General features: G+C 47.1%; 1 protein-coding gene across 2 annotated transcripts in view; it reads left to right on the top strand.

Annotated features, from left to right (window-relative positions):
* Positions 1 to 13,236, top strand: part of SLC7A3 (solute carrier family 7 member 3) — a 30,408-nt gene extending 17,172 nt beyond the window's left edge. For both annotated transcript variants that reach the window (XM_083595418.1, XM_083595419.1), the window contains 11 exons: positions 1,988 to 2,397; positions 3,295 to 3,453; positions 4,087 to 4,264; positions 4,944 to 5,056; positions 5,915 to 6,137; positions 8,422 to 8,561; positions 9,052 to 9,154; positions 9,293 to 9,504; positions 10,350 to 10,516; positions 12,348 to 12,456; positions 12,592 to 13,236. In XM_083595418.1, coding sequence (XP_083451544.1) covers positions 2,028 to 2,397; positions 3,295 to 3,453; positions 4,087 to 4,264; positions 4,944 to 5,056; positions 5,915 to 6,137; positions 8,422 to 8,561; positions 9,052 to 9,154; positions 9,293 to 9,504; positions 10,350 to 10,516; positions 12,348 to 12,456; positions 12,592 to 12,722 — 1,905 coding nt within the window. In that variant the 5' untranslated portion in view covers positions 1,988 to 2,027 and the 3' untranslated portion in view covers positions 12,723 to 13,236. The remainder of the gene's footprint in view (positions 1 to 1,987; positions 2,398 to 3,294; positions 3,454 to 4,086; positions 4,265 to 4,943; positions 5,057 to 5,914; positions 6,138 to 8,421; positions 8,562 to 9,051; positions 9,155 to 9,292; positions 9,505 to 10,349; positions 10,517 to 12,347; positions 12,457 to 12,591) is intronic.
* The last annotated feature ends 699 nt before the right edge of the window (positions 13,237 to 13,935 follow it).

Raw genomic sequence — 13,935 nt, 5'->3', positions numbered from 1 at the left:
AGTCACTATTATTTCATTGATATTGCTTACATTAATTTATTCAGTTACATCAGGATCAATGAATTTATTTTTGTCAGTGACAGCCAACACCTTTTCTTCTTTTTCACTCTTACTAAATTTGCCATCAATCAATCAATCAATCAATCCATAAGCATTATCTACAACTTCATTCCTTGCCTCCATGGGATCACTGTCTTAGCCCAAGCTCCATTGACATGGAGCTATTTCCCCCTCTGTGCTTGGTTAGGTGGGACTGAAACCACCTTGTGATTTCAGTACTTTTCAAGTTGCCTTCATTTATTTGTGAAATCTTGAGAGCACTTTTTAAAAAAAAGATGCTGTCTTTTGCATCTACACAGGACTTTTAACAGCAGATTCAGAAATGTGGGGTGCAAGTTTTGTCCTGTGCATCATGTGCCAGACTTAACGCTGACCCCAAGGTCTCATTCCGCCTGGCCCATAGCTGGATGTTCTGGACTAAAGTTTGTTATGTTGTCTGTTAACCAAAGTTGGTTTAAACTTTGGTTAATAGCTGAAGATATCTTCCTGCCTTTTTATCTTGTGTAAACACTATTAATCCCAAGAGCTGCCTTTTGCTAACCTTCATGGACACCTGCAGGGTATGTGGATTTAATGTGTAACCACCATCCCTTTGGCTTCTAAGCTAGCCTCTGGCATTTCCAACAGCAACATTTACCTTAAATACTCTGGGTTGAGACCCAATGGGGTTGCATCCAATGCTAGTCCTACTTGGAGTAGACCCATATAAATTAAAGGCACAAATAACATTGGCCCGTTCATTCCAGTGAGTCTACTCATGAATAGAACTTGGTTGACCACAACCATTGCCTGTCTGTATACCCTCTTGAGTATAGGTTCTATGAAATTGTCGTGTGTGAGCTTAGGGTCCCCCCCCCAATTGCCGTAATGTCACTCAACAAAACAGATGCCTGGATAGGAGGCAATTTGTATCCCCATCAGGGCCCTGGCTTCTGCCCAATCCAGTGCTATGCCTAATTTAATCCCTCCCCACTTTTAACGCTAATGCCAAAATCACTAGGGTCTTGGAGGGCTGGATCATGCCCCTGAACTGAGAGTTAGCCACTGCTGCCCTAGACTTGAAAGCTACAGTCTAACCTAAGGTAAAGGCAAAGGGACCCCTGACCCTTAGGTCCAGTCGCGGATGACTGTGGGGTTGCAGCGCTCATCTTGCTTTATTGGCTGAGGGAGCCGGCGTACAGCTTCCGGGTCATGTGGCCAGCATGACTAAGCCGCTTCTGGTGAACCAGAGCAACGCATGGAAATGCCGTTTACCTTCCCGCTGGAGCGGTACCTATTTATCTACTTGCGCTTTGACATGCTTTCGAACTGCTAGGGTGGCAGGAGCAAGGACCGAGCAACGGGAGCTCACCCCGCCGGGGGGGATTCGAACCGCTGACCTTCTGATCGGCAAGCCCTAGGCTCTGTGGTTTAACCCACAGCGCCACCTGCGTCCCACACAGTCTAACCTACTTGATTTGAAAAAGGGCCAGTGAAAATTCCTCAACTGTCCTTGGGTTACAGGTTACTTAGATTCTGGCGGGATGAACATCGTGCTTTGGAACTGGCACTCCCTGATTGCTTGCTTCTGCCCCTCATAACAATTTTTATTTTATTTCAGTAACAATTCCTGCCTTACTTGCAGCTTATGAATAAATAAACACTGCCTTAAAACAAACATAGGTTGGCTTTAAAAAATGCTCAAGGTGCTGGCCCTGAATGGCTGAACTTGACCACAAAGGGAAGGAGGAGTGGAACACCATTATGGGGTTCTGCTGGGGAACAAGGAATTGCCTGATTCCAAGTGGTATAGGGCTCCAGCTTCCTCAGCCACATTTTTGCATTACCACTGGCATGGTACTGTTACATCTTAAAATCCTTACCCACATTCTTGCTGGCGCACACCCCATATTGCTGGCTCTAACACTGCAACATTCTCTTCTCTTAGATCCTTGGGAAGCATTGGACATTTTACACAATTGTCCAGAATGCTGGAGAAAACCATGGCAAGCTTCGGCAAGAAGCTGATCCGGCAGCGCACAGTGGACCTCAGCTCTGATGAGACCCAGTTAGCTCGTTGCCTCTCTACCCTGGACCTGATAGCTCTTGGTGTGGGCAGCACCCTTGGGGCTGGTGTCTACGTTTTGTCCGGGGAGGTGGCAGTGGACGACGCAGGCCCTTCCATCGTGCTCTGCTTCTTCATAGCGGCTGTCTCATCAGTGTTAGCTGGTCTGTGCTACGCAGAGTTTGGAGCCCGAGTGCCCAAGGCTGGCTCTGCCTACCTCTACAGCTATGTCACAGTTGGGGAGATCTGGGCCTTCACCACAGGATGGAACCTCATTCTCTCCTATATGATAGGTATGTGCCGTTTGGCTCAGAGTAAAGGAGGTGACTTTGAATGAGCAGACAAGAATGATTTCACCCTGAGATCAGGTGCAAAGAAACAAACCTGTTGCATTGCCTGCAGCAATGCATCAAAGAAGCACCCTTCTCAGCGCCCAAACCCCTCAGGAGTAGGGGGCCACCTAGACTTACATTACTCATTACTTACAGATTCAAATAGCATAACAGTTCAGTCACGGTTGAGAAATAATTTTATGCATAGTTTATTTAAAATATTTTGGGGGCCGTTTCCCCCCGACTGAACTATATCCAAAATAATTTTACTAAAATTACTAAAATATAGAGAGGAGGGATACAGTTCAGAAGGAATTAATATCAAAACAGCAGCACAGAACTAAAACTACTAAACAGCCAGGAGGTTTAATTTGCCTCCTAAATGATGTTGTGGCTCCTTTACTACTCAGAGAGGGGTGATTCTCAAATGAAGCTTCAATGAAAAAAAAAAAGCCTCTGTCCGGTCACTACCCATCTAACCTTACCTAATAGAGACACCTGGTAGAGAACCTTCTCAGTAGGCATTGCTTCCTGGCCAACAGTTACTATCAGCAACCTCCTGAACCAACTTAACTTTCCAAGTAGTCTTCAAAGGCAGCCCTGCAATTCAGTGTATTGTAGTAGTCTAATCTGAAGTTTACCAAACAAGAATAACAGTGGTCAGGCTATCTATCCAGAGAGGACAAGTAGCATTTTGCTTTCTTCTGGAACAAGTGGCTCATCTTGATGGTGTGAGTTGTTCTCCCATATTCATCTCAGGCATTTCTCTGTGGTGTGCTGAGGCTCATTCACTCTGTATGTGGCTGGAAGTGGCCAAGGTTGTATTTGTTAATGAAGGGCTCTCCTTTTGGTTTCCAGGGACAGCAAGCGTCGCTCGTGCCTGGAGCTCAACCTTTGACAACATCATTGGCGGCCACATCTCTAATTTCTTCCACAATCATACTGCCCTGCATGTGGAGAATGTGCTGGCTAAATATCCTGACTTCTTTGCTCTATTTCTGGTTTTGCTGCTTACAGGTGAGGCAATCTCTGCAGCGGTAAGGATCTTCTTCCCTGGCAATAATCATAGAATTGTAGAGTTGGGGGGGGCATGAGGACCATTTAGCTCAACCCTCTGCAATATGAGAATCTCAACTAGATCACACATGACAGATGGCCATCCAACCTCGACTGCTTATAAACTTCTAAGGAAGGAGAGTCCACCACCTCCCAAGGGAGTCTGTTACGCTGCTGAACAGCTCTCGCTGTCAGGAAGTTCTTCCTGATGTTTAGTCGGAATCTCTTTTCTTGTAACTTGAAGCCATTGGTTCAAGTGCTATCCACCAGAGCAGGAGAAAACAAACTTGCTCCATCTTCCAGGTTACAGCCCCCCTCCTCAAGTAGCTTACTTGTCTAACCTCCAAAGAAGAATGAAAGAGGGAGAGAGCCTCAACAGATCTTAAATCAATGCAGAGGTGGAATCAGGGTTCTCCTGAAATATGCCAATGACAGACTGTTTATGGAGCCCTGTATTTCGGAGCCCCATGAATAGGTTCTTGTGCCCTAGAACACGTTGTAAAGGTGATCATAATCGTTAACCCAGCAAGCCTGGAGGCCTGCTCCCAAGAGACTTGCCATAAATCTGTGCACCCATCTCTCACTCTCTTTCAGGTTTGCTGTCGTTTGGTGTGAGTGAGTCTGCCCTGGTGAACAAAATCTTCACAGCTATCAACTTACTGGTCCTGAGCTTTGTCATCATTGCTGGCTTTGTGAAGGGAGATGTCAAGAACTGGACCTTATCCAAGGAAGATTATCAGAACCACACATGGAAACACGAGGCTGGAAGCAGGTAAGGGCCCATCTCCCCTTGCATAACATCTGCCTGACCTTCTCCCCAGGCTTCTGTTAAGTTTAGCATGGGAGGCAGCAGCCTGTCCTTCCCTGTGGAGAATAGTTTCTGGGTGCAGGTGGCCATCCACTCACTGCTCCCAGTTTTTATTATGGTCCTGTGCAGCACATGGTTTTAGGGCAATGTGACTGGTTTCCCCTCTCTGGGCACTGAGCAGGCACCAAGCAGAGAGGGCATCCAGTAAGCACTTGTCCCACTATAGGAAGGAGGCCTGAGGACTCCAACAGAGTCCTAGAGTCCTCCTGTCTCCTTCCCTTAGCCTAGTTAGTGCTTTTTCCAGCTTTGGGAAGGAGGTGAGAAGGCTTTAGGACCCTGTCAGACCCCTTGCACATTCTTCCTAAAACCTGACAGTGCAACAGTGGGGGCACTAAATTTTGGCCTAGCTCAGGGCACCATAGTACCAAAGTCCGCACCTGGCTAAAGCAGGGGTGAAGAGGAAAGGAAGTAGCAGCAGAGAGGAGCCAGTTTGGAGAGGCCCTCATGGTTCATGGATCAGCTGTTCTAGGGGGAGATTTAATTCATCAAGTATACATATTCCTGAGTGGCCCATCAGGAGGTTGTTCTCCTACGTTTTGGCTTCCTTGAATGTTGCTGAAGTACATCTTTCTTTCTCTTGCAGCATTGGGCGCTTTGGCAGTGGTGGCTTCTTTCCCTTTGGCTTTGAGGGGGTCCTCTCTGGGGCTGCCACGTGCTTCTATGCCTTTGTTGGATTTGACTGCATTGCAACCACAGGTAGAGTATCTGCATTTGAGGGGTGTGGCGAATAGGTGAGAAATTCCCTTCTGTATTTCCACATACCCTGGAGCACAGGCAGGTGTGCAATCAAGAGAGAGGGAAATGCCACGCTCAGCAACTGGGGGTGAGCTGCGTGCATCAACAGGGCCCTCTGGCATCTCTGCTCTTCTCCCAGGGCAAGGCTGAGCTGCTGTTCCGTACTGTGCTTTCAGCAGGAAGTTTCTGCTTGTGATCTGGGGAAATAAGTCATTCGCAATGCAACTCTGTGCAACAGTGCACTGCCTCACCTGGAAGTTCCCAAGACCCACTTCACATGAAATAGTTCTCCTGCCTAGAGATGTTCTTTGCCAGAGTAGTAGATTTGCAGGGCAAGTAAACAACCCCTGCACTGTGCAGATTCACATATTTGAAGTAGTGTGGTGTGGTGTGAGTTGTGTGTGAAGGGTGGGGGTCCAAGGCTGTGCCTGTCTTGGGTATAGTAAATGAGAGAGGAATTTGCTGGAATCTCATCTGAGTTGTTCTGTTCAGTCTGCATTTTAATGTGAGCCTAACTCATTCAAACAAGTTACATAAATCAAAACACAGCTGCCTTTTCTGAATTTTGGTGGCAAAATTCTCCAGCAAAAAAAAGGAGGGGGAGTGCATATTAAGAGGAATTGCAGAGATGCAGTCATCAGGGCAAAACTGTGCACACAAAAAACATAGATATGGGGACAAACACGCATGAGAAATGTTGTGGTGACATTTAAGAAACAAGCACAAAATAATGTGGAAATGGGACAAACTGAATTTAAGATTAAGAGGTGCAAGAAACTGAAGTTGATAGTTTTCTTCTGTCTCGACCCCTTTCTCCAGGTGAGGAAGCTCGGAACCCGCAGCGCGCCATGCCCATCGGCATCATTGCCTCACTCCTGATCTGCTTTGTGGCTTACTTTGGGGTTTCTGCTTCCTTGACCTTGATGGTGCCTTACTACTTGGTGAACAAGGAGAGCCCCCTGCCTGATGCCTTCAAGGCTGTGGGGTGGGAGCCAGCCCGCTACGTAGTAGCTATTGGCTCACTCTGTGCCCTCTCCACCAGGTAAGCGATAAGGAAAAGCAGCATGCACTGAATTTTCTACTGCTGTTACATAGGAAACGCGAAGAGCTGTGTTAGCTTCAGTGTCTGATCCTCATAGTATTGCATATGTGGACCCAGTATTATTATTATTATTTAATAATAATAATAATAATAATAATAATAATAATAATAATAATGAATTAATTAAATTTGTATACTGCCCTTCATTCATAGATCCCAGGGCAGTTCATGACATAAAAATACATAATAAAAATAAGAACGAACAAACAAAGAATCCCCGCTCCCACAACACATTTTAAAAGGGCATCAGATGTCAATCAGCCAAAGCCCTGGTTAAAGAGGAACATTTTCGCCTGGCGCTTAAAGGTGTATAATGAGGGCGCCAGCTGAACCTCCCTGGGGAGAGCATTCCACAAATGGGTTGCCACTGCAGAAAAGGCCCGTTCTTGAGTTGCCACCCTCTGGACCTCTTGTGGAAGAGGCACACGAGGAAAGGCATCAACTGATATTCTCAGGGTTTGTAACAAGAGAGGCGCTCCTTGAGGTATTGCCGGTCTGAGTCGTTTAAGACTTTCCAGGTCAAAACTTGAATTGGGCCCAGAAGCTAATTGGCAGGCAGTGCAGTTGGGCCAGGATCAGCATAATATACTCAAATCATCTTGACCTGGTGAGCAATCCTGGCTACCAAATTCTGCACCAGCTGAATTTCCAAACCATCTTCAGATGCAGCTCTGCATACAATGTGTTTCAGTAATCTAACTTAGAGGTAACCAGAGCACAGACAACAGAAGTTAGGCTCTCCTTGTCCAGATAGGGGTGTAGCTGGGCCATTAGCTGAAGCTGATGGAAGGCACTCAACAATACCAAGGCCACCTGAGCCTCAAAGGACAGCAATGGGTCCAGAAGCACCCCACAAGCTGTGTAACTACTCCTTAAAAAGAAGTGTAACCCCATCAAGAGCATCAGTTTATTGGCTCTCATCCAGTCCGTTACCAAGGCAAGACAATGGTCCAGCACTTCCACTGCCTCACCTGCAAATAGCCTTTGCCAGCCCTACCTGATGAGCCCAGGGACTGAACCCAGGACCTTCTTCATGCAAATTGTGTACTCTGTGGCATCCCCATTCCCTTCATCTGCCACAGTTTTCCTCTTAGTTTAGTTGGTTTCAGCATTTAAATCCTACTATCCTACTGTTGGAAGAGCAGCTAACAAACAGAAGCTTGCCCAGTGGAGAAAATGCCAAAGAGCTGTAATCTATAAAACAAAAGAGCAGATAAGATAAATCAAATCATCAGTGATACTTTAAAAGACCAGCTCTGGTTTTAAAGCAGGCAACACAAGGAGTCAAAAGGCTATTAAATGCCATTAAAGACTCAAGTGAAGTGGGCTCACTTTGCCTAGTACCCTCAAGGGTCGTACCAAAGTGTAAGGCAAATGTGTCTCAGGATAGAGTTCCCTGAGCATGGGCACAACTACAGAGAAAGTCCTTGCCCCAGTAGCTGCTTACCTGTCAAGCGTAGTTCAGCAATCAAAGCAAAACACAGTGTCAGTGAAGTTAACTCTTTATTCAAGAAACCAAAACGGTGCAGACCTAGTGTTCTTGGTAGGTCTTGCTCCAACAAGGCAGTTGCAAGGACTGAAGGTCCCCGCCATCTCCCAACACTTCCTAAGGCTCCTCCTCTCCAGGTTCTTTCCAAAGCAATCGGAAACTGCACCTGTGCACACCCCTCCTCTGCTTTGCCCTCTTCATTTCATTGCGTGTTCTAGGAGACCAGAGGGTAGAGGAGCTGGTCGCAGCAGGACTGCTCCCTCTAGCTTCCACTTCCACCTCAGAGTCTGAACTGCCCCCTGCCTGTTCCTGCTCACTAAACTCTGTTACCCCTTCAGCTCCTTCTCCCAGTCTGCTCCCTCTTTTCCCTCTGGCCAGCACCATCATCCCACCACCAGTTTCTGGGCTCGCCATTGGGTGTACCTCAGCTGGTGCCTCCCACCACTCTGCATCCAGCCAATCCATGCATTATCTAAGCTTGGGACGTAGCTGCCTCCATCCTAGAAGATGGTATGGTGGATGTGGGAGTAGACAGTGTTTTGGACACCCTGGGCTTCAGGCTCCTTAAGTCAGGCCATCAACTTGATTTGAACCCAGAAGCAGACCATGAGGGTGACTTGTGCTAAGGTGGCCACAGACTCCGTTCATGAGCTGTTGGCCATCTGCATTCTCTTCGTATGGAAGTTCTCAGATATGCCCAGGTCTTGATTTTATGTCTCTTCCTGCCCAATGCAGCTTGCTTGGTTCCATATTCCCAATGCCACGGGTGATCTATGCCATGGCTGAAGATGGACTACTCTTCAGGTTTCTGTACCGGGTCCACAGCCGAACCAAGACTCCCTTAGTGGCTACTGTTGTGTCAGGCATCATTGCTGGTATGGATATCTTAGTGGGTCTTTGTCCTTTCGCCCTCTACACTTCCATCACCATTACCGCTCCTAGTGGTGCAGCAATAAAATTGCTAGCAAATTTGAAAAGCTAAGCAGAGTCTAGTATAGTTTCAAGTTGGATGGGGAACTAAGTGTTGATATACTTGCAGTGCAGGGGATTGGACTACATGACCCTTGAGGTCCCTTACAACTCTATGATGCTATCCATTGTGGCGTAATGGTTAGAATGTTGGACTCTGACCTGGAAGAGCAGGGTTAGAATTGCCATCCAGCCATGAAGCTCCCTGGGTGACCTTGAGCCAGTCACCATCTCTTAGCCTAACCTACCTCAAAGGGTTGTTGTGAGGATGAAATGGGGAGGAAGCATGAACCATGTACACCACCTTGAGATCCTTGGAATATAAAGGTGGTATATAAATGTAGTAAATAAATAAGTAAGCCAGCCCATGAGTCATGTGGGGCTATTATCTTGCAGGTCTAATGGCATTTCTCTTTGAGCTGAAGGACCTGGTTAACCTCATGTCCATTGGCACTCTGCTGGCGTACTCCTTGGTTGCTGTTTGTGTTCTCATCCTCAGGTGGGTACTTCTTGGAGTGAGCAGCACTCCACACAGAGTTCTCCAAGCCATGTCTAGGCCTGGTGGATGCCCCTTTGCAGAAGGACTGACAGGGAATTGCAGTTTCCTTTTACTTAACTCTTCTGCCTTTGCTGATAGATACCAGCCTGACCTGTTCGCTCCCTCCAAAGACTTGGAAATGCTTGAGATGAATGGAAGCGAAGAAGAGAAGGTGGTGATTAATCTCTCTCTCCGTGATGGCCATGTGGCCCTAAAAGACAAGTTCACCTGGAGGCGCCTTTTCTGCCCTTCCGGAGATGTTCCAACTTCCATCTCAGGGCGCATTGTCTACATCAGCAGCACAGTTGTCTGTAAGTCCTGGCATGTGCAGGGTCTAAACTGAGCATGTTTGCTCACCTGGATGGGCGAAGCCGGAGTGCACCGCAGGGGTGATGCTGAGCCCCTGCTGCTTCCCAAGGCAGAGCTCCGGTTTGGCTCAAAGCATAAGTGTGCATGTTTTGACTCCGATATTTCCAGTTAAAACAGGAATGAGGAACCTGTGGCCCACCTATTGTTGGTGGCTAGAGCCATGATTCTCAAAGGGTGTGGTATGCCACACTGATGTGACAGGAGAGGATAGCAAGTGTGGTGGGAAGATTCAAGGACAACCAACATTATATTTTGGGAATGATATAAGTTCTTCTGTAGCTGAATTGTTTTCTACTTTCTGGATGTCCCATATTATAAAGCAGTTGTGTTCTATGTTATAAATCAAGTACTGCTGGGAGTTTCTTTTTGTTTTCCAATTTATCAATAAAAAATTCAGTGTGGTGCAAGCAAATTTTTATTCTGAAATTGTGGCCCAGAGGAAAAGATTTGCGAACCAGTAGGTTAGAGTTTAGGCAAGGACAAGGGAGAGCAGGGGCCAGATCCCCAGTAACCCTGGACCAGTCGCTGTCTGGGTTGTGGTGAGAGTAAAATGGAGGGGGCACAACTATGTGTGCCACCTTGAGCTCCCTGGAGGAAAGGTGGGCTACAAATTGAATGAATGAATGAGCCTTCCATCTTCTCTGGCCCCCAACCATGCAAGTTGGGGCTGATGTGAGTTGGTGTCCAGCTTCTAGAGGTCTCTGCCTTGAGGTAAAAGATTCTCAGGTGGAACGATGGGGCAGTTTTCAGCTCTATAAATCTGGCTTTTGGTGGTCTTGTCTTGCAGCTCTGATGATCACCACTCTCTGTGGCATCTTGGCACAACAGTCGGCAGCTCTCATGCAATGCAGCATTGGCTGGGTCGTTGCCTGTGTGGTTCTCCTGGTTGTTTCACTCGTTGGCACCATCATCATCTGGAGGCAGCCAGAGAGCAAGACACGCCTCACTTTCAAAGTAAGAGTTCTGGCCAAAGGGCTGCCTTTACTTGTGGGATTTTGGGGCACTTGCATGTGGCAGAGCTGGATTACCTCAAACTGGCACATCAGCGCTTCCCAAGCAATCTTCTGCCATTGCTGGATCTTTTGGGGGAGAGATAAGCCATCACATCTTTCTCCCATTTCAGAAGTAGTGTGTGTGTGTGTGTGTGTTTACTTCGTCTTTCCCTCCTGGACATGATTGCTTGATGGGTCATCTCTCTCTCCCTCTAAAGTTTGGGAGTATTGTGCCCTCTACACTGCACTTAAGACTTTAGTTCAGCTTGCTTTACAGGACCCCTCTGGTTCTTGCTGGCCTTTGGCTAGGGTTAGGGGGAAGGTGATAGGGCTCAAGATGTCCCTTCAGGAAGTGTTATGTTCCTGCCTGCAGGAATAGGCTAGGACTTTCTGTTCATTGTCAAATTACTGGAGATGGAAGGGCAGTCCCAGAGATCCATTGGATGATCCTTTGTTTGCTCCCTTCAAACCTTGAACTCTGATGGGGGAAGTGGGGGGGATTCCCAAGTACAGTACATTCGCATCTTACATGCATTTAACTTGTGTGATTTCAACCTTGTGTGGTTGAAGTCCACAAATTAATTTCACACACGTTCAGTGGCATAGCGTGGGGGGTGCAGGGGGGGCCGGCCGCACCGGGCGCAACATCTGGGGGTTAGGGCAAATCCATGGGTTAGGGGGCGCAAATCCACGGGTTAGGGGGCGCAAATTACTTGCTTTGCCCCGGGTGCTGACAACCCACGCTACGCCACTGCACACGTTGGACAGCTTAAAAGCTCCTTTGCACTGGGCTTTCTGATGCAAAAAGAGCTTGCTCATCAGGCTCTGGGAGGCTTTAAAAAACTCGTGGGAACTTGGACGGTCCAGGGAGGTCTTGTGAGAGCAGCCCAGAGCTTTAAAAACTCTCTGTCTTGTTTAGAAGATAAGGATGGTCATGCAGGGGCAGTTCCAAGGGGAGCAGTTCAGGTGTATGCGTTTCTGCAGATATGTGCCATCCCCAGAACGTAAACTCCATACAAGGCACAATTGTACTGTAGTATAGGGAGAAATGAAGAATTTGCAATCTGCTCTAGGGGAACTGAGTGACATCCCTTCTGCAATAGCATCTGTTATGAGAATCCTCTTCTTCCAATTGTGTAAAAAGCAATTATTTCCCCAACCTACCCCAGCAACTGCAACTATCCCTAGAGATAACTGCTGCTTGTTGTAGGTACCTGTTGACCTGTATCTATGATATCACTCATGACTTAGCATCACAACCTGCCCCCTCTATGCCAATGAAATTTTGCAAGCAACATTCTTCTACCTCCCCACAGCTTCCATCAATGCAATCTACTTGGATGCAGTCTTCCAGTTGAGTGCTCAGCCACTGTTAATTTAAAAGCAGCACCAGCCTCCTGCTTCATTCTGTAAAAGAGCAAGACAACAGTCTCCTTCTGCACAGCCTCACTATTTCAAGAACATGATGGAACTGATGGGAGGAAAGGATTTTCAGGAGAGGATCTTTAGAAAATATTGAGAAAACCATTCTTTCCCCGTGCTGCCTCTCCCCTCCCCTTAAATACCATTACTTGGAGACTGGAAATTTGTACAGGAGGCACAATATAGGGGTTGGTCTAAGACTGTGCTTCACCAGCTCCTGCTTTTAGGCCCCCCACCCCACTGCCTGGAAAGGCCCGATTGAAGACCAGGCTAAGCTTTAATCTTAATGGAAATTGTGGGTGGTAGCTAGTTTTCCCCAAAAGGCAAGGTGTTTTGCATCCTCTTGCATTGGGCCTGTTTGTCTTTTACAGGTCCCTGGCCTGCCACTGCTTCCCCTCTTCAGTATCTTGGTGAATATCTATCTCATGATGAAGCTGGATGCAGGTACCTGGGCCCGTTTTGCTGTCTGGATGGCAATAGGTAAGGAGCCACCCTGTCTGCGAAAGCTACCATAACAGGAAACAGTCCCAATCTCACTTGGTGGTCCATTGCTTGGTTGCTAGGGAAGGCTGGCTGTGGATGCTTTGTGACCATTGGGCTCCATTTCTCTTCTAGGCTTTGCCATCTATTTTGGATATGGGATCCGCCACAGTGTACAAGGACAAGTCACTCCACAGTCTCAGATAGTGGCAAGCAAACCTCTCCAGCGGGCACCCTCCGACCTGAGCCAAGATAGAGATATCTGAGAAGAGGATGTGGTTCTTTCCTTGTCCCCACCTCCTACCCACCACAGGTCCCCTTGAGCTCCACCTGCCTCCTATGCCACCCTAGGACAAGCAGATGACAAGCTCTTGGGCAAAAGGTCTCTCCAGCATGCTGTAGTATATCCAAGTCAACCGTGTCATTCTGTAGAGCAGGAGGGGAGAGGAAGCACCAGCAGGAAGTGGGGCAGACTCAAGGGAGAGCTGATTCTTCTGCTCTTGGGGCGAAAGACAACCCTTGAGCAAAGAAGCTGCCCCTCCCTTCATGTCTGTGTTTATTCTCTTTGGGCCGTGTCGGCAAGAGGTTGCCTTTCTCACATGTAGATGTTTGTGAAAGTGTCAGCTTGTCTGCAGTCCAAAAACATGTCTCTAGACCCTGAAGCTATAAGTATTTGTTGCTGTCCTGTTCATTGTTTGTATAACGTCAAAACATTGATGTTTTGTACGATTAAAACTCCAAAGGACCATTTTTTAAAAAATAAAAATGTGTTGTTTTTTTGTTATGTTGGTCATACTTCATGTCAATTTACTTTCTTATAAATCTCTCTTTCAACACACCTAAAAGTTAAAATACATGGCTCCATAAAACACACAATTATTCTGGGGCTTCTGGCAATCTGGTCTTGGGCCATTCAGTAGTCCAATGTGATGGTGCGGCAGAAACACTTGAATAGATTTTGTTCCACTGCAAAGGAACATCTTTCCTTTTGCCAACTGCTTTACCCAGGCTTGCTTCTTAGCCAGAGGCCACACTGGTAAAGCAAACTTGGTGTTGCTTTACAAGCAGAATAAACCACCCTCCCTTCCACTAGCACAAGTCAAACATTCTGCAGCACGAGGCAAGGGCCTGTTTCTTGATACCATAGCACTTTTAAATGATGGTGCATTGCATGGGATTACAAATAACAAGGCATAATTGAAATCTTTTTCTGCAATGGCCCTGCTCTTCACTCAGCACTTTCACATTTTTGCAACCCGTATGCATTTACTATTTCATTGCGGGGGGGGGGGCATAATTCTACTTGTCATAAGGATGGGAAACATTTCTGCACTGAAGTTCACCTTATGAAGCCTGATTCCTAATCTCTCTCACTTTGCACTGTCAAACACTTTCAAGCTTGTTTTGTGGGGTAGCAGCTCCCCCTGCCCCCTCCAGCTATTCCAATGATTCAAAGGCTGAATCGAGTGCAAAGATCAG

This window comes from Podarcis filfolensis (genome assembly GCF_964270895.1).
Source record: "Podarcis filfolensis genome assembly, chromosome: Z".
Taxonomy (NCBI): domain Eukaryota; kingdom Metazoa; phylum Chordata; class Lepidosauria; order Squamata; family Lacertidae; genus Podarcis; species Podarcis filfolensis.
This window is presented reverse-complemented; position numbering and strand designations above follow the sequence as displayed.